Below are 27,996 nucleotides of genomic sequence, written 5' to 3' on the forward strand. Positions count from 1 at the left end.
CACACAAACATAACAAAATATAAAATAAAGTCCAGGCCTCGTGCCGTTCCCTCATGGCTTGTCACATACCCCCATCGCCCCTCGCAGGCTGGGAGGTACCCACAAGACTGTTCTCTACTCCCCCAGGGGCCAGTCTCGGCAGCTGCAGCACCTGGGGGTAAGGACAGACGAGACGGAAGGAGACGGAAGCACAGGGAGCGACAGACGAGAGAGGGAAGAGAGGAAAAAAACTAGTCTAGTTCCCGGACACACTGCCGCTCGGTCCTCAGCCAGCCGAGAGGCTCTTTCTCGCGGTGCCATACGATGGTACTGGATGCTCGGTGGACGGCTCGATCCTCCTCCGCCTCCTGGCGTCCGGTGATGGCTCCTCCGGCTGAGGGCAGCGGGCAGTGAGTCCCCTGTTCCCTGCTCCTCCCCTTCATGGCAGACGGCAGCAGGCTCCGGCCCACGGCGAACAGTGGCGACTCCTCCATTCCCTCTCGGATGGCAGCCACCTCACCTCGACCCAGGAGCGCGGCAGTGAGTGCTCTGTCCCACCTGTTGATTAATCGCTCCAGCACCACCGCCTCAGGCAGCCACTCGCGGTCTGCCCGACCTCCTCAGCACTGCGATCTCCCTCAGCAGCAAGGGCTCTCAGACAGCATGTCCCTCCTTCCTCCCGGGCTTCGGCACCAATGTAGTAAGGTTAGCTGATACGGGAAGAAGGAGGCAGGAACTGGCGAACGTTAAACACAACTTTAATAAAAAATAAACAACTACAATATGAAAGTAAAACGCCGGCATAAAACTGCTGGCCACACAAACATAACAAAACATAAAATGAAGTCCAGGCCTGTTCCTCTCTCGTCCTTCACTGTCGTTGCTCCTCCTTCTGTGCTTCCGGAGCTCCTCCGTGAGAGATACGAGACCGGTGCAACATGCAGCTGACGCTCGTGCCGTTCCCTCATGGCTCTCGCCCTGCCCTGCTCATCATATGTATGTATTTTTATATATTTATATATGTACACATTTAAAGATCAAATGCTCCCCCTAATTTAATTTGACACCCATAAGCAGGAGTAAATGACTAAACAACTTAGCGTTTGTGCTTTATACATGATATTCCTCAGATCATGTGTGTGTGCATTTTCACCTGCTGGACCAGAAAACACAATGAGTGAGGGACCCTGAAATATTACTGACTTGAGGGCAAGCCAGAAAGCCATAGCAACCTCATAGCAACACACTAAGAACTTCCCAGTAGCCCTGAACTGTAAAGGGGAGTTATGTCCAGCACCACTCAGGGGTGTGTTTCACGTACAACAATGTAACTCACTGATTAACTTCTATAGTACGACGCATCATTGGAGAAACCAACCAAGAAATCACAACTGTTTTCCGAAACCGAAGTAACATGTTCACACCTCCGTCGTTTGAACCACATTGGTTCATCAATATAGGTCTGTCGTTAGTGATGTCACACACAGGTGGAGGAGTAATAACTTCTACTAATTAATCAATTCCAGATCTCTGAGATGCTGCTGTAACGAACATGGCGCCAGTTGACTACTTCACTGTTTTTGTTCCCTGTCATTGTGCCTTATTTGATGTTCCCACATCTGTCACACTCCGGGGTTCCTTCACACATTTACACACATGCGCAGTCGTTTACACACTGTGTTCAAATGTTCATCGGAAATATATTTTTTCAGGAAACTAAATTGTTGAACTATGTTGACAGAACTTGCGACCATAGTTATGGCTAACTGTATCAAATGATTAATTTAAATGTTAGCAGTAGTTAAAGACACTTAATATAAAAGGGGGTTCAATGTTCTGCTTTTGCTGCAGTAATGCTTAGGAGAATGAGTTTCAGTTAGATGGGGATTATGGGATATAAGGCTGTTTCTTACACCAACACATGATTGTTCAGGAGATTTTTCAGCTCAAGGTACCAGCTGCCACTGATCTGAACATTAGCTGTGTTCGGTCTTGTGATTCAAAACACATTTTACCATTTTGCTATTTTTTTCCTTTGGTTTTTTTCTGTCTTTACTGTGGTGGTGTAATTCAGCAACACAAGCTTTCATGGTGATGAACTCTTTTATTCTCACAATATTGGATGTTTAGTGAAGACCGAGGTGCTGGGATAGACTCCAGCGTCCCTACAGAGGACAAGCACTTCTGAGAATGGATGGATGGATGAATAATGTGTATAGTTTCCAGCTCTGCCTTCTTTTATGATGCTTGAATGTGTCACAGCTTTTCTTTCATGTGTGGACTCCATGTGGTCAATGGTTTGGACTGTCTGCTCATTCTGGGCTTTAAGAAGAGCTGAAGTTCATTGATCTCAAAATTCCTCTCTAATCCGTGTGTTATCATTGCACTGAATGATTAAAGCTACAGAAAAAATACAACTATATGTGGTGAAGCGCCTGGGGGCTGAACCAAGTGACTGAAACACGACATGAAACACGAGTTCAACTTGAGTTCAACAAGTACTTAAATCAACTGTAAATGTGACTGTTACAGTGAGATATGCCCTTGAGGTGCTTAATGGAGACAGACTTGCCAGAAAGGCAAGTCATAAAGTTTTGGGGACAGTGGTGCAGTTGGGTCACTTTAAGAAGCATAGAAATGTCCTGTCGGTTACAAGTAGAAGCTTTATCCTCAGGGGTTCGTTCTCAGCTGGTTATGCAGGGTTTATTAACAGGGTAAGCAGATACAGAGACACTCCTGGTCTTTAAAAATACTATAGCATTTGCAGTCAGAGATGCATTTATTTCAAATTAAAAAGAAGAAAATGTTCAAAAAGTGAAAACAAAGTGACTATAACTGAAATTTGATGTGGTGCCCTTGCGTTGATCGGATGGGCTGGCACACATACAGCTCATACAAGCCAAACGCATAGCCTTACAAAGTACAGTAGTAAGTATATAAAGATGTTTTATACATGCAAACTGTTAGTAAATCAGGCCTGTGTCTCTGGGTTCAAGTTCAGAGATAATGCCTTCATTGAGACGAGAAATCAATGATCTGCCATGCTGGCTTTCATTTTCCAGTATTTGTCTTTGTTACCCTGATGAGGGTGGCAGAATGAGTGTTGAGCAACTGTCAGCTGCAAAATATCCACATCAGGCCTTCATAAAGCCAGGGTTTTTGGCAGGGCTGCCATTAAGAAACCAGTTGTATCCAAGGCCAGTGAACAAAAATACACCCTGAATGCAGCACAAAATCTGTATCCCTGAAATGGGGAAGTTAAAATACCATGGTCTGATGAGTTATCGTTCACTGGTTTACTGGTTTAGAGAAAGCCGTCTTAACATTGTGCTATAGCCTCATTCCTGTTACAAGGCTTTACCCTCTTAAAAATAGTAGGTTGTTATTTTTTGACACCAGTGCTTACGGTGAAATCTGGATCAGTCACGCTGTGAAGGGTGTTATTCTACTGCTGTTCTACTTCTCATCCATTTCCCAAAACTTAATCTCATTCTGCTTGCATACAGCCTCTGTGGATTCCTTTGCATTCATTCACACATGTCATTTTTGTATTTGTCTTTAAAGTTTCCAATGCCTTTCCTCTGTTGGATTACAGGAAGCAATACAGAGGCTCAAGAAAACATTTGACCGGATTTACACTCCTGCTGTGGAGCTCAAGATGAGTAAACCAACTCTCACGGCTGTCTTCATCGGTAGGTTATTTTTTATATTTTTCTTTTATATATATATATAATTGTATATATAATTGTACTTCTGAAAAGTTTTTTTTTTTCCTATATGCATTCAAAATTCAAACAGCGGTTTGATTCTTTACTAAATTAAAAACAACCGGACCAGATGACCTGGTTTATCCGTGACAGTCCTGGTTTCACACAGTGTGTCCTGACAGTTCTCTAAACATCCTGAGTGTTCCTCTAGCGATTGTGTCTGGTATCATCTGAGGTCTCTATTGATGATACTGGAAGGCTGCAGGTTTGGAGACTAATATTAATAATAGTTTTACTTAAAGGGTTAATGACATGACTTTTTATTATTATATTTTTTATGTTTCATGAGGTTTACTTATATTGAGACTGTCCTCCAAAAAAAACAACCCTATAGGTCGTTTTTCAAGCACCTTATTATGACCTATATTTACATTTTGAAGTCATGCGCCCTCTAGTGGGCATAAAAATAATGACAGTGTCGTGTTACGTCTGTCGTCATGAAATGACGTATGACTGTCATTACCAATCAAAATGCGTGTTCATTTAAATGCAATGTGAGGACTTTTTACACCATTTCTCCTATTTCCATTTAGCAAAACTCATTTTTTATTAATGACTACACCCACCCCACCCCCAGCGTTGGGGAGTAGTTAACTACATGTAGCGGCGCTACTAGTTTAACTACATTTTTCAGTAGCTTGTATGTAGTTCAGCTACTTTTAAAACAGAGTAGCTTTTCCAGTAGTTAACTACATTTTCCAGCAAGTATCGGTGTAGCGCGACCAAAAGCTACAAGCTACATTACGTTTTGTTGCGTTCTGACGAGCTCATTCATGACGCAGCACAGCGTCTGCAGATCACGAACTAAAATCATGCATTACTGCCATCTATTGTTATATAACGCATATTGCGGCTTTATAAGTTCGTCAGCAGTTCATCGAGAAGAGATCGCCTCATGATTATGTAAAGGACAGGAGTGGGTTCACACTGCACGACTCAATTATTAAAGGTTATAAACATGATTAAAACGCTGTCTGTGCCGAAGACTTCAAGCACATACAGGTGATTAATAGCCTTTTTAAACGGATTATTCTGCTTTATTGCAGTCTATATCAAATGTATGCAAACTATTTTATTACAGTGGTGACCCGCCATAGTCTAATCTGTCCCGCCAGTTTTATAATGAACATAAGATCACTAACGCGGTGATTTGAGTCATTGCATTGGCAAAGCATCCGTCAACTGAACAGAAAACAACAACATAGCTTAAAGGTGCTAAAGAGGATGTTTTGTTTTATACATTTTTGCAATATTACTTGAAACTGTCTTTACTAACTGATAAAAGACTATTTATTAGGTGCACTGATAATATTATATTAATATTAATAATATTAATATACATCATCTGTGCACGAGGTAGGGCCTTAAAAACATCAGCCAATCGTTTACGTGATCATCGCGTAAACGATTGGCCCTCTGGCTTGTCAATCACTGTCGTGACGTTCCTTGTGAGAGACGCGTGGCTGCGCTCCAGTAACTTTCCACACTCCACAGGCGCCGCATGCAATGTTTTTGTCAGGAGACAGGAATAACAACTGCAGATTATGAGTTACCTGCGGTGAGTCCGACATAATGAATCCACTAAGTGTGTGCGCGGCTTTAAGTGTAAGGCCGATTATGAATGTAAATTGATACTTATGGCTGATCGCGCTCAAACGCGTCCAGTCAGAGCCAGTTGCGTTCAGTCTGCGAATACAGTCGGTGTTCAAATTCCATGTGAAAGTATATAAATCTGCTTCAGGAGCAGGAAACAATCGCTGTATGTTGAGCATAGTCAGAATGTTTTAGCTAGTCGTTAAATGTGTGCCCGCCTTAATAACACAGCGAATGCCGGTGGTAAACACTCGTGTTCGTATTTTGGCAGGCATTCCCTCTAAATGAGCTGTAAAGGAGGGGGGTTGTTTCTACCCATGCGCTCATTTCAAAAACTCGACAAAAAAAAACATTTCAAAAGTCGACAAAAAGAACCTCTTTAGCACCTTTAATGCGCTGATCTAATAAAATCGGTTGCTCGGGTATAAGAATGTTCACGTGAGAAGCGCATGATTCATGTAGAGACATTTAAGATGTTAAGTAATTTTACAAATAATTGGAATAGAAAAATTCTAATATTTTTCTTGTCTGCATTTATGCTTTTTTTATTATTGCACATTTTTGTCCCGTGTTATGGTTATGGTAGCAATTTTGAGCGTGAATCCTGCATTTCTGTGTAGGCTAGTAATCACTTCTGAAACTGCAGAGTGCAATTGGTCGTCGGTCCTCTCGCGTGAAAAACATGCTATGTCATTTTAAAAAAAAGAAAGAAAAAAAAAGTAGTTTTAATGTAGCTAGCTACTTTTTGATAGTAACTTGTAGTGTAGCTAAGTACTTTTTCAAAAGGGTAGCTTGACTGTAGTTTAACTACTTTAATTCATGAGTAGCTTGTAGCTTGTCAAACTACAGTTTCAGAGTAGCTTCCCCAACACTTCCCACCCCACCCCTAAACCTACCCTTAGTGATTTACAGTGCATACACAGTTTATGAGCACATGTGTTCCCTGTGATCGTGGGTTCGATCCCATGATGACATGATTGCATATTGTTATTGCATTGCTCTGCCAATTGAGCTACGTGAAACTTGCAATATGACGCAGATAAAAGGGAACAATGCATTCAAATGAAAGTGTTCTGTTGTCGATAGGGGCGCCACTTTAGTAAACTCTCCTATGGGTCATATTTCAGGGAAGTGACAAACGACCTATATGGTCGTATTGGTTGGAGAACATGTTGGCTGTTTTCTATGTGAATATATACTAAAGTGTAATTTATTCCTGTGATCAAAGCTGAATTTTCAGCATCATTACTCCAGTCTTCAGTGTCACATGATCTATCAGAAAATGACCACTTTAAAATGCAAACACAAAGTTCTAGATGACCTTCTCCTATATGGCAAATGATTTTGAGGAAAACTACTTTACTGGAGAACATTGTGAAGGATCTTTTGCTTTATGTTTTCATCATGATTCAGCTGCTTGCTTTCTAATGCTTTGAATCCAGTTTAGTAAAGAAAAAGTCTCTTAAAGGGATAGTTCACCCAAAACAGAAAATGTGATGTTTATCTGTTTACCCCCAGCGCATCCAAGATGTAGGTGACTTTGTTTCTTCAGTAGAACACAAATGATGATTTTTAACTCCAACCGTTGCCGTCTGTCAGCCGTATAATGCATGGCAATGGGAATTTCGTCTATAAGAGTCAAAAAACATGCACAGACAAATCCAAATTAAACCCTGATTAAACACATTGATGTCCTAAGACACGAAACGATTGGTTTGTGCAATGTGTCGTCACGAGCCACAGGGTTTAATTTGGATTTGTCTGTATACGACTGACAGACGGCAACGGTTGGAGTTAAAAATCATCATTTGTGCTCTACTGAAGAAACAAAGTCACCTACATCTTGGATGCGCTGGGGGTAAGCAGATAAACGTCAAATTTTCATTTTTTGTGAACTATCCCTTTTAGCAGCCTCTGTTCTCTATTTCTGTTAATTTTTTTGTGAAGGTATGGTACTACAAAAAATGTGTATTTTGAACATAATTTGAACATTACATTTTGAACGTATACAATATGCACAGCATGATAAGCATCACATTATACGGTTACATCCACAAGAGATCAGAGAGGTGAAAGGAACGAGTATTTTGGAGATAAAGCCCTTACAAATTATTTTGCTTTTGCAACTTTGAGTTCTGGAGACACTCCAAGAATCTTGGTCTTATTTGCTTTCAGAGACTGTAATAACTTGGATTATGTTGTCTTGTTATTTGCTTTTGCATTATGTTCTGTCTGATCTATGTTCCTAGCATTTCTGCTGACTTCCAGTGGAGCAAAGCCAAATGGAAAGAACAAAAAGCCAAAACAAGGTAGATTCAATTTAAAAAATAATTAAATAAAAAAGAATTAAAAAAATCAATGTGATATCTCATATAAAAAAGTACAAAAGCTGTCACTGGAGCAGTACCCTTTCAAAAAATACACTTTTGTACTTTATTTACAACTAAACGGTGCATATTAGTATCTTAAAGGTACACATTAGTACCTAAATGGTGTATATTAGTAGTTTTTAAAAGGATGACAGTGATTAATTTTTTTTGAGAGGGAGAGAGAGCCTATGTTAATAGTAATATTCATGTTTGCCACATTTGTCACTAAACAATGTTCTTCTGACATTGCTTCTGCTTTTCCAGTCGTGCCAGCAATAGAATGTGATATGCGGGCTGGGAAGATCAAGCTCCCTGAGTTTATTGTTAAGTGTCCAGCTAACTGCACGGAGAGCAAGGAGAAGGTCTATGGGACGGGTGTATTTGCCTCCATTTCCAGTATCTGCAATGCTGCTATTCACAGGTGAGCTCAAACAGCTTATGGTCAGTGAGACCCAGTGTTAAAGTATGACCAGTATAAGGATGAATGACAAGCTTGGGCTGCCTTGACCACATTACAAGTTGCTCATTTAATCAAAAGAAAACTAACACAAACTTTGCACAGGTTTTTGCAAATTTAAATATATATACTGTCAGTCTGTTCATTGTTGAGGATGTCAGTAAGCTATTTCATAGCTATTTTAATAATAAAGGTGCTTTAAAGAAGTCTTATTCTGCTGTTTTTGAGCATGAAAAAGATCTGCAAAATCCCTCCAGCAGGAGTTCTTCTCTATATCAGTGTCAGTGTTTCTGAACTCCTGAAACGCCTCCATTGAGTTTTCTTCACAATATTCCTCATTTAAATAATTCATATGCAGAATAAAAGGGCGGGGCCTGGTTGAGTTAGTTAGTAGTGTGTTGAAACTGGCAGTTATGGTAAGGGGGCGGGACATTTCCCACAAACCAATCGCAACACACTGCTCCAGCCGACCAATCAGAACACACTGTGCTTTTCAGAAGGGGGGGCTTCATAGAGACAAGTTCCGTTGTTACCAATAGAGTTCAAAGGGACTTACAACCGTAGTTGGCTAACAATGTTTTCGGAAAACGCACCCCAGAGCGTTACTGACAGACTGGGAAGAGAGGAGCTGCAACAATGGAGAATATGAGGAGAATAATCAACATTCAAGCAGGAAAACCTGTTCTAGTAGAGCACAAAAGCAACATCAACTTTGTAGGGGCATAATAAGGCCTTTTTTATGTTTTACCCCACATCATAGCAGCTCTTCACCTGCTGAAATTCTTGACAAAGCCCAGTTATCTTTAGTAGTTGTTATGATAAGCTTTTCACAGCGTTCCTTACCTGTCGTAACATGACAGAGCAGTTTCATCTGAGATATTTCACAGCTTTTCTTTGGTCAAAAAGTGTGGGAACCCTGCATATGAGGGTATGCAGGGAGAAGATACCTTTAGAGATAACTTAAGGCCTTCCCTGCTTTGTTAGCATCTGATAAAATCTGATCGTCAGTCATCTGTTTAGAGGAGCTCATGGTTGTTGAGTGCAATCACAACATCCTGAGAGCTTTAGAGAGATGTCCTAGACTCATTCCCGCTCTCTCCTTGATCTGCTATTTCTCTTATAATTTGGTCAGAATTGTCAGCACTACGTAACCGCATACATTGTGTTTGGATTATCTCTAGAAGATCAAGCCCTCTTTGCCATTAGATCTCAGACAAATTTAAGTTACAAGATCTCAGTTGAATTGCATATCTAGTTCAGTAAATGCATTTGCATAGCATTCTATAATTAGCTGGTGTTCTGCTGTTTTTGTTGTTTTCAGTGGAGTCATCAGTAACTCTGGAGGAAAGGTAATTGTGATGAAGATGGCAGGACAGGTGGACTACAAGGGCAGCTTTTCCAACGGAGTCCGCTCTCTGTCCTTACCCAACTGGAGAGAGTCGTTTTCAGTCTCAGGTAGTGTGGACTTTACTCTGAGCAAACCACTCCTACATGTAGGCTCTCTATAGCAATCAAAATTAAATGAGAAACATGCAAATAAAATATTAAAGGGTCATAAATTGAGAAATTGACATTTCCTTGAGCTTTTGATATATGAGAGGTCATCATACTATAAGAATGTAGTGTAAGTTTCAGAACTGAAAACTTCCTTGTTAGTCCAATAAAAGCTGTTATTGACACCAGACCCAGAGAACGACTGATCCTGGAATGTGCCTATCTAGGTGAAACTCCGCCTCCACAAAAGAAATCAACGCCTACTTCATCATTGCAGCGTTAGCCCCGCCCACTGGTGTGTTAGTGAGATGAGGAGGAGAGAAGAATGATACAGGACTAAAATAACATTACCTCTCAAAGGATCCTAATGCTAGTAAAGTCAAGTCAAGTCACCTTTATTTATATAGCGCTTTTTACAATGCAGATTGTGTCAAAGCAGCTTTACCGTGAATAAGATTATTTATTCTCAACAATGTGAATGTCTCAGTTGACCTTTATTTATTTGTATTCGGTTCATTTCACTGTGGATTCTTTGGTAAATCAATCGCATTTTGGACCAAACAGACTTTTACGATATGAACAGTAATGCAACAACATGTCAGTAACTGTGTTCATTCTAATGCCTGATCTGATATTAATGATTCATGTACAGTCACATGATCTTTGTCTGTGTGTCAGTAAATCAAACCAGCGACTAAACACTCAACTTCACATTGTTTCTCTTAGTATGATGAAAATAATCTGAAATTTAAACTGTGATTAAATTATATATGGAAAGCGATCAAAGAAAGCTCCATTTACAATCGCTGGAGCTGTCAATCAAACAGAGCGAGTTTATCAGTGACTCGCACCAAAACTCCCGTTTTATTCAACAAATCTCTTAGTTACAAGTTTGCACTGTTAGTTATGATGAAAGCATTCGTTAGTGTGCAGAAATTGATTTTCAATGACGAGATCACTGCTTTCATGATCTCAACAACATGTCTGTGATCGACTACATGTTCATTACATGTTCATCACAGCAACCTTTCATGCCATGATCTAAATATAATGCAACACTTTTCACAATTAGTTAACCTTGAGAGCTGTAATAATAAAAATGTGCTAAAAGTTTTCGAGAGAGTAATGGAAATATGTCAGCCAATCACATCAGTGGGCGTTTACACTGAAGTCCCACACAGACACGCCCCTTAAAACAGAGCGTTCAAATCAGAGGATAAAATCAGGGTAGGAAAAATGCTTTTTTATTTCTAAATTATGACAATTTTGATGTCAAAAGCATACTAACATTATAAGTGCACCTCAGGAAACTTTATAAAGCAATAAAACAATGCAGTTCGTGACCCCTTTAAGACACACTAATTTCATAAGAAACTTACTTTTGTTTTAAATGTTGGATTTATAACCTTTTGTTTTATTTGTCAGTGGGTAAACCAAAGAAGGGGGTGATCTATCCACCCACTCTGGTCTTTGTAACTCCAAAACCCACCACAGTGAAAACAGGTAAGTGTTTTAGCCAGCTAGTAATGCTAGTTTGTCATATGTCTATGTCTTTAAGCCTATCCTCTTGCTCAAACAAAACTGCATGGCGCTAACAATGCCACGATCATGGGTTAGATTCCCAGGGAATCCATAATAGCTAAGAGCAAGCAGCTGTCTGATGATGAATGTCACTGTCCAGTAGCAGCTCATCATCCATTCGTTTCCTAAGATGAACACAAAATCCTGCCGTACTCTATGGTGTCGCCAGTGACAGAGGCTCCTGAAATGGAGTCCACCACAGCTCCGCCCACAACCACTCCTGTGACCACACCCACCACCACAGCCCCACCCACTACCACATCAGCCAAGCCACGGGTCACCGTTCTTAAAGTCCGCGAGGCAGGTGAGCCAGTCTGTTATAGATTTAACGCCTTGAAGAATTGAATGAATCATAGTCTCTTATAGTAAAATCAATCCCATGCTTTTATCCGTTTGTTCTTGGGTCAGTTTTTAAGTACCCTATTGAAATAAACATCCTGACTGGACGATATGGATCAGGTTCCCTCTCGATCCATCCTCTTTACTCTCTCTGTTTCTAAAGCAACCTTTCTCTCTGATCTAGGCAGCAGTCACCCGTATTTCAGCTCTGTTGCACGTAAGTCAAGCAGGCATGTTGAAGCCTTGTGTTATTGTAGCTGCTGTCTGCTGTCATTTAATTTTATCTTTGGGTGTGTGTTTTTTTTTTTGTTTGTTTGTTTTGTTTGTTTTGTTTTGTTTGGTGTTGGTTTACAGTGCTAATGGTCTCTTGCAGTTTTCCTTTGATTCTTTGTTATTGAAGCAACTGTCTGTGACATTTGGGATGTATATGGTGTTGGCCATTGAATCCCTTTATTTAATCTAATCCACTTTAAAGTTATATTGCATTATTCCCTAAAAGTGAACTAATTACATTATTTTATCTTTTATGTAATTTAATAGAAATTTACATTTTATGCAGAGTAATGTGTTACATTACTTTTTCTCAGCTGGCTGAGAATTGCTCTCTTCCAGGCCTTGCATGTGTTCTTTTGCCAGTGTTTAATGCCGTAATGCATTCAACAACATAGCCTTTATTACTTGTAATGCTTTACTTTACTCCTTGTATTAAAAAAGTAATCTGATTACATAATGCATGTTACTTGTAATAAGTTACTTTATTTGTTGTATCAAAAAGGCAATCTGACTAGGTAATGCATACTATTTGTACTGTTACTTAACTCATTATATCAAAAAAGTAACTTGTTTTTCAAAATGAATGTTTCTCGTAATAAGTTACTTTACCCATTACATCAAAAATGTAATCTGATTACATAATGCATACTACTTGCATACTTGTAATAAGTTACTTTACAAAAAAAATCTGATTACCTAATACACATTACTTTCAATGTGATACTTTACTTGTTTTATCAAAAAAGTAAGTAATGCATATTACTTGTACTGTGTTACTTAACTTGTTATTTCACAAAAAGTAATGTTTCACATAGTAAACGTTACATGTAATAAGTTACTTTTCCCGTTACATCAAAAATGTAATCTGATTACATAATGCATATTACTTTGTAATGCTTTACCCCAACACTGGTTGGAGCAACAGTTGTTTCAAAGGCAGAGTGTATTACTACATTGTGATAAGTATAAAACACGCTGATGAACCCTGTACAGTAAGACCAGGATTTCATATTGACTTTAGGGTTGCTGTTACAGCAATATATATAGAAATATATATATATAGCTCTTCAATATCTATGTTCTTTCTAAATGCTGCATGTAGGACAATCACAGAGCGCCCAAGGAAAGGGTCCTATGCAAGGTATGTCCTACTTTGATACTTTCTGTAGTCCTCACTTCCTGTCATTAACACAAGCCCTAAACTCTAACCATAACATTTGTCTAAAGCATTTAGAGGCAGCTCCGTCTATGCCAATAGGTTTTCACCACGCACAAACACAGGTAAACCACACTCCTATTACTCTGGCTGTTTCCTTTAATTGTGATGCTTGCCTATTGTGCTTTGTTTTTAGGGACTTTGTACTCTAATAGTTTCTCAAAGTTTTACTGGTGATTGTTTGTGTCCTGAGCTAGATGAGTTGTGTTTATCTTGCTGTTTTCTCTCTTGTATGTGTGTCTCTTTAATCCAAATGTAAAACTGTTTGAAAATCTGTTGTATGGGTCACTTCCTGCTGCCAGTTGGTGGCGCTATGATTGTAAACCACAATAGCAACATTCATGTGATCAGCGCTCATGAGCAAACATACAATATCACATCTAAATCAAAAAATGCACTATTATGAGACTCCTTTTTGTTTCTCTTTTTCATTGTTCAAGATATCAAAAATCCCTTCGCAATTTAGCATCTTCAATGTCTTGGCATCATTTTTACCAAGTTTGGTGAGAATCGCATGAATTCCCTTGGAGGAGTATTTAAAAAAAAATCTAATTATTTAGTTTCAAAAGATTCTAATTTAACTCCAAGATGGCCGACTTCCTGTTGGTCTGAGCTAATGGCTGTAATTTTTAAAACTCAAGCTTGTGAAAACAATATGTACCGAGTTTGGTGACTGTAGCTAAAACTAACCCCACCACTGTAGTCAAAAGGGGGCGCAACAGAGTTTTATATGCCAGGTTTATAGACTTTTTTTCATGTCTAACTCTGATGTATGTTGGATTTTATGAATTTTAAAGCATGCTAACAGCTTCAAAAACAAAACAGAGTATGAAAGTTTGATGCATTACCATGGCAACACTATTTAAGATATCAAGAATCATTTGGTTATTTTACATCAGCAGTGTCTTGACATTATTCTGACCAAGTTGAAACACTTACTAAATCACTCAATGCATACAGAAGGTATGAGACTTTTATTTGTTCACCTTTTTTCACCATCAGTTTATTTCCTCACCATGGCCAAAAAATTGGATATCAAATATCTGTTCACAATTTAGCATCTTCACACAAATGGAGGAACGGAATTGCACAGTTGGACCATTTTTTGCTTTCTGCTGTACTGCACAAGTACTGACCAGAATAAACATGGGATTTGTATATAAAATTGCACATCCTGGTTATCCTTGTCTTCAAACCTTAATTGTGGAAAACAAAAGTTATATACGTATTACTCATGAGATTCCTTTATCTGTCTACCAGCAAAATAAATGCCATAACCCTACAGGCGTATATAACTCTTGTTTTCCACAATTGAGGTTTGAAGACAAGGATACACAGGATGTGCAATTTTACATACACAAAGATCAGCTCTGACATTTTTTGTGGGTGCTATCAAGTTTGCACATTTTTATCACATGACACGCAAACCTTTAGTATATCAAGGCCGTAGTGCCCGTAAAGCGACTGTGCTTTAGTTAAACAAGCCAATAAATATTAATTTCTGCCGCTATTCAGGCAATATCATTGTCAAAATATAAACTTAGTCATTCGTTAGTAATTAACTAGTAAGCATTATTTTTTTGGTCTAGTTGGCTTTGACATGTTTCCATTGTTGATTTAAATGTACTGTATTATTTCAGTGAAGTGCAGCTTTAGATGGGCTGGTCTTAAACAGGTTTGTGTTTTGACGGCAGGTGTGCACAGGTCAGAGCAGAGCCCCACCATCAGAAGACAGCCACATGTTCCCTCAGCTTCAGGTTCGCATGACTCATTCATTCAATTCAGACATCAGTCAGTAGCAGCTGCGGTGCAGGCATGAACTCTTGCTTTCTTCTCTCTTGGATATTGTTCCATCTGTTTCACATTGTTAAGCAGCTTTCAGTCGGGTGCAGCCGCAGTCTGAGAGAAAGCAGCACACGCCGCAGTCTAATCCCAGTAAGTATCTGCAGATGCCGTCCATTAGCATGTGCGTGTCTTTGCATGTGTGCTGATACACATCAAACTACACAATTAAAAGAGTCCAGTGCTCTTTTTTGCATCTAGAGGGATCAGGTAAAGCACCTTTAGACATTAGTAAGGCTTCCAAATAAACATGCCCAAATCCAACATACCAGTAAACATGTACTGAGCTTTACCAGCTTACTACAGTGACGCCACCAGTGTCATTGATAATCATTTTTGCAACTACCTTTGCTCCTTTGCCAAAGAAGGCAATACTTCAGAAACAACCCTGAACTGACACCTGTGTGTCTCTGAGCAACACAGTTTCTGAATTAATCTGTTTTTGAGCAAATCAGTTGAGTAAATGATTCAATGACTCACTCTTCTGTGAAAGAGTCACAGTAAAATCGTCCAGCCTCTGAACATGTTTAACGATTAATTTAGTGATGAATCTAGATTCATAAACTTCAGACTTTAGCTTGTTTTGTCTCTTGTCTCAAGAATCAGCTCAAGTCCATTTGATGTCTTTTCGTAATGTATTGTAAGCAGTTTCTCAATCTCTCCGTCTAGCATATGCACGAAGAGATTGGACGCACCCTCCGTATGCACGACCTGATTGGTTCTCTGGCACCAGAAGGCCAACAGGTATCAGAATAATTATGCAATCCATCCAGGTTAATAAAATAACCCTCCATAAGCAAACATTAAAGAAGACTTAAACGAAGGCTAAACATGCTTTTAAATTCCTAGCGAATACCCATAAACACATAATAATTAATACTAAACCTTATTCCATCATGTCAAAATCTGACGTGAGGCCCAACCCTCACTTTCTGTGTTCAGATAGTAGCCACTCAGTGCCAAACACAGGCTATAAATGGAGCAGGATGAGCACTGGAGACCCTGCAGGTAAGGCTTCATGTTGTTATACGTCCACTGCAGTATCAGAGGAGAATAAAAAGAAACACATAAATCTGCTTTATGACTTTATAGTGTGCATAGCACATGTCTGTTTTGATCATATCAATGAACGCAGGTTCCTACAATACCTGCTACTCATTTTGACATTGCGTTCACTTCCTTCATGCGGTTTAAATAGGCCATGCCACTAGATTTCAAGGCCGTTTAATAAATCCATGCCAATGTGCAGCCCATATGATATCAAAAGATTCAGAGGAGCATGTGTTTCTGCTATATGACTTTAACTTTATCATCCATGTCAGAGAACAGGTGGTAAGCTACAGTTTTCGCTACAGCTTTTGATTGTTCGGCTTTTTTTGCTAACACATTCACACAGGCATTATGGGTATGTTTTCCATAATGCACTATGCTGGACTAACAGTTGCTGCCAATGCTGCCTCTTTTCTGCAGTTTTTGACCCACGGCCTGAAAGCACAGAGTATGAGCACTGGCCGTACAACTTTGGACAGTTTTGTAAGTATATATATTCTGTCATTTTATTTTGCAGTGATGTAAAGAGTATATAATATATGTGTGTTATAACAAGGGTTTCCTATTAAAAATACATCGTAAACTAGCCTAAGCTGGTTTGCTGGTCTTTGCCACTCTTCCAATAAGGCCAAGATGATCTGGTTTATTGGGTCTCCCAGAAATTGTCTCGTATTTAATGAAGTCTGCATTATTGATTCTGTTTAAAGCTGCTTTGAAACAATCTGTATTATATAAAGCACTATAGAAATAAGTGTGACTTGACAGAACTCAACTGAGACATGTAATTATACACACAATAGAGCAAAATAAAATAGTTTAGTGAGAACAGAACAAGTAAATGCGTCTTCAAGAATGCAACTGAGTATAGAAATGGTAGGAAGCTTTCAGTAAGTCTGATGGCAGAGGGTTGGACCGCACTCCATATAACCCTAAATCTGTCTAGATTCAGAAGAGTCTTTTGTTGGGAACTTCAGTCGTCTGCTGCTGGATTCTGAGTTTGTACAACAGGGTCAGAAATCCAGACGATTTTACAGTTCCATCAAGAAGAGAACTACTGCTACTGTCCCTGGACTGCATCCCCTTTCATTGCATTTAAAAAAGCAGCTTGAATATTCTGCTGGGTGACTCCCTTATCTGCTCCATGCAGCAAAGACACTCTTATGTGTTTAGAAAGATGAGGTGACTGTATGGAGTGAGCTTGTGTTAACTGTGTCTGGATTCATGAGAAGAAATGTATGGTCATTATGGCCAGGCCCTCAGCTTTACTGTATATTTTTAAAACTACAGAGCTCTAGCTTATCTGAAATCTGCACTGTGAAACTGGAGGCCTGATTAAAGTGTACTTGATTTCTGTTTTCAGCTCCTGAGCCAGAACACAAGCCTCCATCTGTGACGAGCCACGGCAGAGGTGTGTCAAAACACAAGCGCATTTGTATACAATCTCACAATGCACAATAGAGTCCAGTGTCTGTTTAAAGTGCCCCTATTATGTGATTTAAAATGTTTCTAATTTTGTTTTGAGGTCTCTTACGATACATTTACATGCATCCAAGGTCAAAAACACTTTAATTTCCTCATAATATCCACTGCAGCATCAGCTCTTTTCTCACAGTGTCTGAAACACTTTGTTCGAAGATTCTAAACTCCTCCTTTCTGAGAGCTGCTCTGCTCTGATTGGTCAGATGGCCCAGTCTGTTGTGATTGGTCAGAAACCAAATGCTCATTATCATATCTGAATCTGAATCTGCTCTTGATTAACAGTTGTACGAACAGTAACGGTGGCATTGGTTTTACCGTATCAATCTCATTGGCAGCAGAAAACAGCGTCTTCTCAACATGAACAACATGAACCAAACTCTTCCAGTCTACAACTACAGTGATTGAGGGCGGAGCAAAGCAGACGCTGTTCAGCCAATGAAGACCATAGACTGGCATTATGCAAATTAGTTACGTAGGTTCAGCAGAAAGTGAGACTCAAGAAAACTCAATTTATCTGAACTTTGATCTTTGAAACTTTGCAGACCTTTTACATTCACAAACAGCTGCTATATTACACACTACATGAAAGTGAATATCCAAAAAAGCATAATAGGGGCACTTTAAGAAAATGTGATGGGATATTGGATGTTTTTTAATGATTGTGTGATTACTGTCACAGAGCCACCTACTGAGACGAACCCATTCGATTCAGGTGAGGAAACTAACTACTGACTGAAGTATGTGCGATTTATGGAGGCAGACAGATGAAAGCCTTTGATGCAACACAGGCTCATTGGAAAAATGTGTTTCTCCTAACATTTAAAGTACATAAAATTCACTGCAGTTTCCAGCTGAAATGAACACTAGATGCAGTAAAACACCAACAAGTTTTATTCCTTTTCACACAAATTATGATTACAGGGTGAATATTTATTAATAAAGACTTACTTTTGCATGTTTCCTTGCACAATACTATATTATGACCTCGAAACACTTATACAAAAGTGCATGATTTGTAAACTAATACATTTTTATGTTGACAGCACATAATCAGCTCCATCTGTATAAGTAAACTTGCTCAGTAGCTCACCTGGTACAGCATCGCAGAAGCGTTTGGGTACGAGTCGCGATAAAAGAGCTCAGACTCAAAGAAGCTGTAAAATGGCATTGTTTGCTTTTGTTAACACTATCGGTAAGGTTTAGTGTCGGTGCTATGTTATTTTCAAACTCGATAGTGCATTAATCTTTTAACTCCACTCATTGGACATTTCATTTCTGAACCACATACAACAATAAAATGTTATAACTTTGACATTCTTCAGTTTCATTTGATTTCAACTGCCACAATATGTCCAAGAATACGTAAAATCTTTTTGCAGAAATGTTTTGCAATGAGCCTGGGTTGCTTTATTAGATGTTTTGGTCATAGACATAGTTCTTCACAGTACAATAGATCAGGTACAGGGTTGATGTTTAATGGCAACATCCTCTCATCTCGCAGGATTCGGCACTCGAGGACACAAGCCAACAGCCAGAGCTCCTAAACTCCCTGAACGTTCTCAAGGAGATCCAAGTACATTGCTTCATGTTCCTTCAAACTGACGCTGATTATAATAGACTATTACTTGCTTCCTTTATGACTTTCATTTGATTCTCATCTTGTCTTTGAAGATTGTAAAGTTGATATAGCGTTCCTCATGGATGGCAGCTGGAGCATTGGGAAACGACGATTTAAGATCCAGAAAGACTTCCTTGTGGAGGTTTCTCAGGTTCTCAATGTGGGAACAGCAGGACCCATGATGGGCATCATTCAATATGGGTAATAATGTGTCCCTGTGCCAGAAAACAGTCAAATGCTTGAGTATTAATAAAAAGTAGTGAGGGACTGTCACTCTCATATGACGTATCAGCATTTAATTTCTGATCCAGGGATGATGCGGTCACAGAATTCAGTCTGAAACAGTACTCCAGCTCCAATGAGGTGAAATCAGCCATCAACAATATAGTGCAGAAGGGCGGCCTTTCACATGTAGGTGAGTGAATAATGCTGAGCTGCACTGAGAAGGAGTTATCACGTGGTTTCACATGGTTCCAAATAAGATCTAAATCTGAGCTGGGAACTGTGGTTAATTACAGGGCTGGTGCCACTCTGTGGTGTTTTTGTGTAAGCTGACCAAATGCCTGAGGTTTATCCAACCTAGAGATTTGGTTGCATGGTTTGTGTTATAGATAGTGTCTCACTTTAATAAAACAGAGGAATCCTGTAAAACAGCAGCTGCCTATAAAGTCAAAGATAGCCTGAGGACACAGCATTATCTGCTTTGATGAATCTGCTTGGATGATGTTTAATCGGTGCCTTAGCCCTTCATCTTCTGTATATGATTTACACAAACACGTTGTTTGGACTCTGAAACCCCTGAGGGCTGCAGTGACCCCAAAACTATCTGGGCACTTAAGTCACATGCAATGCATGAATTTTAAATAACAAAATTTCAAAGTAAGTGGCATGTGTTGTTAAGCGAAATGCCACAACTTTCAATCAGTAAGACTTTTGTTCATCTTCGAAAACACAAATGAAGATATTTTAAATAAAATCTGAGAGATTTCTGGCCCTCCATTGACAGTCTACGCAACTACCGCTTCAAAAAGTTCATAGACATTGTAAAACTAATCCATATGAATCAGGGGTTTAGTCCAAGTTTTCTGAAGAGACACGTTCACTTTATGTCATGTCTGAAGCTGAAATATCAGAGTCTAGTTCAAACACTACGTGATTTTCTGTGAAATCTGTCAAATCTGACTGCCCAAAATCTGCAGACTGGCTTCGACTTTCAACAACTAGCGTCGACTCCTGCAGACTGCAAAGTGGGGCAGAAATCTGACAGAAATCATGCATTGTATTCCAGCCTTGAAGTCGGCATGAAATTGTGCCGTATATCTGAGTGAAACGCTTCTGGAACAAGAACAAATGTAGGGCGGGGCTTGATTTTGTCTATGGTGAATTGATTGGATGGTCGTGGTTTGCTATTGGTGGATCTCATGTGAGTGACAGGTTGCCCCGCCCTCATCATCAGAGAAGAGAAGAGATGCTGCAAGAGATTCTGATTCAAGATTATGAGGAACATGAATTTAACACAATAATCATGTGCACCCATAAATCATTTAGAAAAAACACTGCAGTATTCATAAAAATAGGAATTGTCCATTTTGATTTCATGATGATTTTAATGCAGTAACATGTTCAGGTGTGCTTGACGTGCTTTGATACTTCAGTGTCCCCTGAGTGCAGCATTTCTGAAACAATTTCTCATTAAGTCGATGAGTTCAAAGTTGGAATATTCAATTAAACTTAGTGGAGATGTTTTGCCATTTTTACTAACTGCTGCATTGATAGTTTTCAGCAGTAGCGTGCAGCACCCGGCGTTTTGCTGAGTCCTGGAAGCATTTAAGGAAAGCATTTCAGGGCAGAGACTGGAGCCCAAACAGAGCTGCAATTGAAGTAGCAGAGAGAACTGTAGCTGTTTTGTACTGACTCTGGCTCTGTGGTCCTTTTAGGGAAGGCCCTCTCCTACATCAACAAGCACTTCTTCAGTGATGCTAATGGGAATCGAGGCGGGGCGCCCAATGTGGCCGTGGTGCTGGTGGACGGCTGGCCCACTGACAGGGTGGAGGAGGCCTCGCGTCTGGCCAGAGAGTCGGGCATCAACATCTTCTTTGTCACCATCGAGGGCCCAGATGAGAATGAAAAACAGAACGTGGTGGAGGCCAACTTTGTTGACAAGGTATTAATGGCGATTAAAGTGGGGTGTCCGGTTTCATTGTGTGTGTAAGTGCCGTGAGAAATGTACACAATTAACCCTCTGGTGGTGTTCATTTAGAGTTAGTATTGTACTGTTCGCAGTCAAAACGGACCGGAGATAATAATCATAAAATCATTTTATTTTCATGAAATGACTGTACGATATTTAATTTCAATGTTTTTCTTTAATATTTAGTATTTTAAGGGTATTTCATGTTACTAAACAAAATAAAACAAAAAAAAAGTCTAAATTATGGTCCATTTAATTCTATATAATTTTTTTTTTTTTAAATAGAATTTTTTTTTTTTTTTTAAAGCAGTATATAAGTTAAAAATGGAGCAAAAGTATTTAAAATCTGTTGAATACAGGCAGATTAGTATGGAAACTTGTTTCCGCCACAGAATAATAAAAAAAAGGGTAGCCTAATTGCAACTTTTCTCGCAACTGACTTTATAACTCACAATTGCGAGAAAAAAGTGAGAATTGTCACAAATTTGCAATTGCAAGTTGTAAAGTCAGAATTGCGAGAGATAAACTCACAATTACGAGTGATAAATTCTGAATTAAAGTCCAAGTAAAACATTTGCATTTCTGAGGAAAAAAAAGTAAGAATTGTGAGAGAAAAAGTCACTATTACCTTTTTTTTCTGTAGGGGGAAACAAGCTTTCATAGATTAGTGCCATCTGGTGGATAGAAATAAAGAAAATCATCTGTAAAGGCCGTTTACACTAAGTATGACAACTATAAACCGCCCTGCAGTTTTGTCTGCCTCATTAAATGCTCAAGCTCATTAAAGTCAAATGGATTCTAATTGGTCGATGTTTTTATCGTTCATCAGGTCATTGTGAAAGTGATTTCAATGATATTGTTTCTCTGTGTCGTTTTCGTTATGGTGTGGAGTCTGATATTCTATTTAGAATGAATTTTAGAACTATATCTTCATCATTTTAGTTCTCTTCCTTGAATGAGAATAGGCCTTAATGCCATGGTGTCACCACTAGATGCCTGAATAGCCTTATATGGGCCATTCTACAGAATTGTTGTAAGCTGTTGTCCCACAACCAAAAAAAAAAACCACATTTAAAAAGCATTTAAGTATTCAAATTTTAGATGTTTCTTAAGATCCTTCTATTATCTATTGAATCCCACAATAATATTTAAAATATCAGTAAGATTAATATATATAAAATCATCATTTATTGGGTACTTGCAGTTGGGAGGTGTCTGTCCTGAACCCTTACATTTCAACTTGTGAAAATGATATTGAAATAATTTTTGCAGTTTCTTCCATTGCTGTTTTTAAAAATATATATATTTTTGATTTTTTTTTTTTAAATGAAGATAAAAAAATATTTATTTTATATTTCTATTTTTAAATCATGTAACTTTATGTAAAAAAAAAATGTGTCCCACATTTTCATGTCACTTTTAGTCCATTAGCTGAGACTGATTTTAACACACTTCTACATTTCTGATCAGGAAATATTCCCGTGTTCCTCCTCTCACAGCCTCTCTTTCACAGCAGATAGATCATCATTATGAGTTAAATGTGTTCAGAAGTCTGAAAATCTGTGTGGAGCTTTAAGGAACGTCACTAACAAACACATTTTTCTGCAATTAAGCAAACTTTTGGGGGTTTTATTCCATAAAATGTAGTTTATGAGTGTACAACTTTTCAGATAACCATGTGCTGATCAGCATCTTTGAGCGGCTCAGAAGTATTGAAAATTGTCACAACCGAAACTTCACCACGTGTTTTGGTCGTGACTGTTTCGGTGATGACATCATTGTTTTAGTAGTGACAAAAGGGAACACATAATCATTTATTTGGGGGAAATAAAATTTTAATACAGTTATGCAAATCAATAGTATTTTAGTATGTCTTATTATGCAAATTATTATAGCATATTGTTTAATGCGAGTTAAATTTTGTCATGTGATGTGGTCACTACCAACACATTACTGTCACTACCGAAACTGTGCAGTCACGACTGAAACATGGGATGATTTGTCAAAAATAAAGTTTATTGAATGATCATCTAAGATGTTATTATAGTGTTTGGTTCAATGTTTATTCAAACTAATGAATCCTTCACTTTGAAATCAGTTTGATAAACTTTATGACTTTTACAAAGAAAGATTGGATTCAAAATACAACAAATCTCATAAATTACACTTGAAATATTGTTAAAATTGTAATTGTTATTAATTTACCTGTGAAAACGTAAAATATATATATATATATATATATATATATATATATATATATATATATATATATATATATATATATATATATATATATATATATGGCAAAATATATATTTAGAAGGTAGATGTGAACAAAATCTTAATAGGTCAATGTGACCCTTCATATTAAATGATTTATTATTGTGTTTCGGTAGTGACAAATTTGGGGAGAGGAAAAATATTCCAAAACTTTCTGAAAATACAATATGAGAATTAACTGCACAGTTACTAGAAATGTGTATCTTGGATACAATTTGCATACATACAAAATTTGAGGGAATTTTTAATTTTTTTCAAGACGTTTCCAACTTTGAACCAATTCTGTAGAATGGACAGTGAGGGACCATATACAGTGGGTACGGAAAGTATTCAGACCCCCTTAAATTTTTCACTCTTTGTTATATTGCAGCCATTTGCTAAAATCATTTAAGTTATTTTTTTTTCCTCATTAATGTACACACAGCACCCCATATTGACAGAAAAACACAGAATTGTTGACATTTTTGCAGATTTATTAAAAAAGAAAAACTGAAATATCACATGGTCCTAAGTATTCAGACCCTTTGCTGTGACACTCATATATTTAACTCAGGTGCTGTCCATTTCTTCTGATCATCCTTGAGATGGTTCTACACCTTCATTTGAGTCCAGCTGTGTTTGATTATACTGATTGGACTCAATTAGGAAAGCCACACACCTGTCTATATAAGACCTTACAGCTCACAGTGCATGTCAGAGCAAATGAGAATCATGAGGTCAAAGGAACTGCCTGAAGAGCTCAGAGACAGAATTGTGGCAAGGCACAGATCTGGACAAGGTTACAAAAACATTTCTGCTGCACTTAAGGTTCCTAAGAGCACAGTGGCCTCCATAATCCTTAAATGGAAGATGTTTGGGACGACCAGAACCCTTCCTGGAGCTGGCCGTCCAGCCAAACTGAGCTATTGGGGGAGAAGAGCCTTGGTGAGAGAGGTAAAGAAGAACCCAAAGATCACTGTGGCTGAGCTCCAGAGATGCAGTCGGGAGATGGGAGAAAGTTGTAGAAAGTCAACCATCACTGCAGCCCTCCACCAGTCGGGGCTTTATGGCAGAGTGGCCCGACGAAAGCCTCTCCTCAGTGCAAGACACATGAAAGCCCGCATGGAGTTTGCCAAGATGGTGAGAAATAAGATTCTCTGGTCTGATGATCTCTTGGCCTTAATTGTAAGCGGTATGTGTGGAGAAACCAGGCACTGCTCATCACCTGTCCAATACAGTCCCAACAGTGAAGCATGGTGGTGGCAGCATCATGCTGTGGGGGGGTTTTTCAGCTGCAGGGACAGGACGACTGGTTGCAATCGAGGGAAAGATGAATGCGGCCAAGTACAGGGATATCCTGGATGAAAACCTTCTCCAGAGTGCTCAGGACCTCAGACTGGGCTGAAGGTTTACCTTCCAACAAAATAATGAAGGAGTGGCTTCACAACAACTCTGTGACTGTTCTTCAATGGCCCAGCCAGAGCCCTGACTTAAACCCAATTGAGCATCTCTGGAGAGACCTAAAAATGGCTGTCCACCAACGTTTACCATCCAACCTGACAGAACTGGAGAGGATCTGCAAGGAGGAATGGCAGAGGATCCCCAAATCCAGGTGTGAAAAACTTGTTGCATCTTTCCCAAAAAGACTCATGGCTGTATTAGATCAAAAGGTGCTTCTACTAAATACTGAGCAAAGGGTCTGAACACTTAGGACCATGTGATATTTCAGTTTTTCTTTTTTTAATAAATCTGCAAAAATGTCAACAATTCTGTGTTTTTCTGTCAATATGGGGTGCTGTGCTGTACCCACTGTATAAATATTGTATGACTATTTTTTATGACCATTTAGCTCACAGAAATCACAAATTTTCCAAATATTTTTGTCTAAAATGCCTGAACAATAGCAGAGGGTCAAGGAACACAGAGGGAACTTTATTTCTTATTTTGTTCATAGGCTGTGTGCAGAACCAACGGCTTCTTCTCGCTGCCTATAAAGAGCTGGTTCGCTCTGCGGGAAGCTGTGCAGCCTTTGGTGAAGAGCGTGTGCGACACCGACCGCCTGGTGTGCAGCAAGACCTGCCTGAACGCCAACGACATCGCCTTCGTCATCGACGGCTCCAGCAGCGTGGGAACCGGAAACTTCCGCACCGTGCTCCAGTTCGTGGCAAATGTGACGCGGGAGTTCGAGATTTCGGACACGGACACACGCGTAGGAATCGTACAGTACACGTATGAGCAGAGGCTGGAGTTCGCTTTCGGACAGCACAACAACAAAGCCGACTTGCTGAATGCTATCAAGCGCATTAACTACTGGAGCGGAGGAACCAGTACGGGCGCCGCCATCACATACGCAGCGGACCAGCTCTTCAGCAAATCCAAACCCAACAAGCGCAAGATCATGATTGTCATCACGGACGGACGCTCCTACGATGACGTGAGGGTGCCGGCGCTGGCGGTACATCAGAAAGGTGAGTGCGGCGAAACGACAAACCTGAGGTAGGATGCAGTAGGTTGACATTATAATGGACTTTATGGGCCAAAATGAATAGAAGTTATGGCCGGGACAATAAATAATTGAATCACGAATCGAGAAATTATTCTGGATCAATTTTCTGGAGATTTTCTGAATCCATCACGATTCTCTCTCGAATCGATTCTGAGCTTAGTTTTTAACACTCCTTACACACACCACTTGAAAGTAATCATTCATAAAGTTCGAAAAGTTTGAAGTGAATTACAAGAGTGTTTGCAGTGGGCTGTTCACATTAATCTCGCGTTATAAAAGCATTCTGAGATACAAGTACATAGCTGAATGCACGAGCGCTCTTCTTCGTGAGCATTTGAGCGTACAGATAAAAACTAGACTAGAGCGCCATCTGCTGTTAAAAACTAAGATCAGAATCGATTCCAGAGAGAATCATGATGCATTCGTGCATTTATGGTATTTTCCCCTTTAAAATGAATAACTTATCTTTACTCCTAATATATTTATTATTTATTTTTACAGTTTATTTTCTTGTTGATTTGGTTCAAAAGAAACTTGTCTATGACATTAAATCATGGACAAAACAGCACGAGCGCATAAACACAGTGCGCAAGCGAATTACAGCAGTGTGCGCACAGTGACAAAGTTCGCATGTAAAACGTAAATTTGCAGAAATCTCAAAGTCGAGCACAAAAAAATACGATTGTGCAAACAAATCAACTCGTTGTGAGGAGAAATAACAAAACCGCCAACAACAGCTAATCACAACAGTAGGACATTGTTAACGTAACACAAGCAGCCAATCGAAATAAGAGTTTCAGAGAAGGCCAGCAGCCAATAGTATTTGTTAACACAGGTTTGGACACTCCTCCTCGCGCATACAGAACTCACACTTGTGTTCAGTTCTGTGCGTGTGAGACCTGTCAGGACTCGTGTTTTTGTTATTTCTCTTCATAACATTTTTAAAGACAAGTAAACAGTCACTAATAAAATAAGAACAAATAAACAAATTACAAGCAATAGCACAAATAAATGCAACGTACAGTTGAATAAACATAACACGGTAACAAATATAAATTAAATAAACAGTGCTTTTCAGGTAGGATAAACGGTAACATTCAGTTAATCAAATGTAAAATAACACATTAAGACACAAAAGAGAACTCAATTAGGAACTGGAGCGCTGTCTGGAGCAGCGTTCAGTTCGCGTGACGGTGTGTGTCAGAGAGACGCTTCACAGACAGCACATCACTGCCAGATTGATTTCTCTTTTGTGTCTGTGCTTGAATGTTTTAAAAGCACTTGAATGAATGACTTTCTGATCATAAGACAGGCCTACATGTGGACCATTTTCTCTTTTGCTTTGCGGAGCTGGTGAGGGAAACCCAAATAGTGTGATCCTATACTGTAGCATTACCCAAAGGATTCCAGGGGGAAAAAACAATCAAAAAAATTCGGACAGCTCTGCTATAAACTTCTCTGAAGCACACGTTGAGGTGCGGTGCAAACGAGGATTAAACCTAACGTCAGCGACTGCTTTATAGGAATGTTGTTCCAGGACCAAACATGGATGTAGATCCAGAATCAGAGTAAACATCATAATTCAGTCAGGGCTGTAGATAGAAATTCTGGGATTATAAAAGTGCCCATTTTAGAGCATGTCTGTACGGTGTGATGTGATGTGATGGAAGTTGAAGTATTGTACCCTCTGTCTCTCACGCACCAGGTGTGATCGCGTACTCCATCGGCATCGCCTGGGCAGCGCAGGACGAGCTGGAATACATCGCCACCGACCCGGACAGAGAGCACTCTTTCTTTGTGGATGAGTTTGATAACCTCTACAAGTTTGTGCCAAAAATTATTCACAACATCTGCAACGAGTTCAACTCCCAACCACGTAACTGAACCATGTGGAAGATCACATTACCACAGTCACAGGTTTAGTGTGGTTAGCAGCCTCACTATCTGATGAAAGGCGTAGAAGAGGACAGCATGTTTCCAGCT

At 39.2% G+C, this 27,996-nt stretch overlaps 1 protein-coding gene across 1 annotated transcript; it reads left to right on the plus strand.

Moving 5' to 3' along the window:
- The first annotated feature begins 483 nt into the window (after nt 1-483).
- Nucleotides 484-27,975, plus strand: vit (vitrin). Its single transcript, XM_067385030.1, has 23 exons — nt 484-684; nt 3,575-3,671; nt 7,589-7,648; nt 7,973-8,129; nt 9,487-9,620; nt 11,085-11,162; nt 11,371-11,544; nt 11,764-11,796; nt 12,955-12,993; nt 13,080-13,133; nt 14,763-14,825; nt 14,941-15,003; nt 15,580-15,654; nt 15,853-15,918; nt 16,381-16,443; nt 17,321-17,368; nt 18,119-18,151; nt 18,941-19,012; nt 19,111-19,258; nt 19,369-19,472; nt 20,995-21,221; nt 25,462-25,975; nt 27,719-27,975. Exons 1-23 carry the CDS (start codon nt 484-486, stop codon nt 27,895-27,897), a joined length of 2,682 nt encoding a protein of 893 aa, XP_067241131.1. The 3' UTR covers nt 27,898-27,975.
- The last annotated feature ends 21 nt before the right edge of the window (nt 27,976-27,996 follow it).

Source organism: Chanodichthys erythropterus, chromosome 5 (genome assembly GCF_024489055.1).
Source record: "Chanodichthys erythropterus isolate Z2021 chromosome 5, ASM2448905v1, whole genome shotgun sequence".
NCBI lineage: Eukaryota > Metazoa > Chordata > Actinopteri > Cypriniformes > Xenocyprididae > Chanodichthys > Chanodichthys erythropterus.

Excerpts from the sequence above, each read along its gene's own strand:
- vit (XM_067385030.1), top strand. The coding sequence starts at position 484 with ATGGCAGCCACCTCACCTCGACCCAGGAGCGCGGCAGTGAGTGCTCTG. Across the intron at positions 11,163-11,370 it reads ACCCACCACAGTGAAAACAG|ATGAACACAAAATCCTGCCG; the intron begins GTAAGTGTTTTA and ends TCGTTTCCTAAG. Across the intron at positions 11,797-12,954 it reads GTATTTCAGCTCTGTTGCAC|GACAATCACAGAGCGCCCAA; the intron begins GTAAGTCAAGCA and ends TGCTGCATGTAG.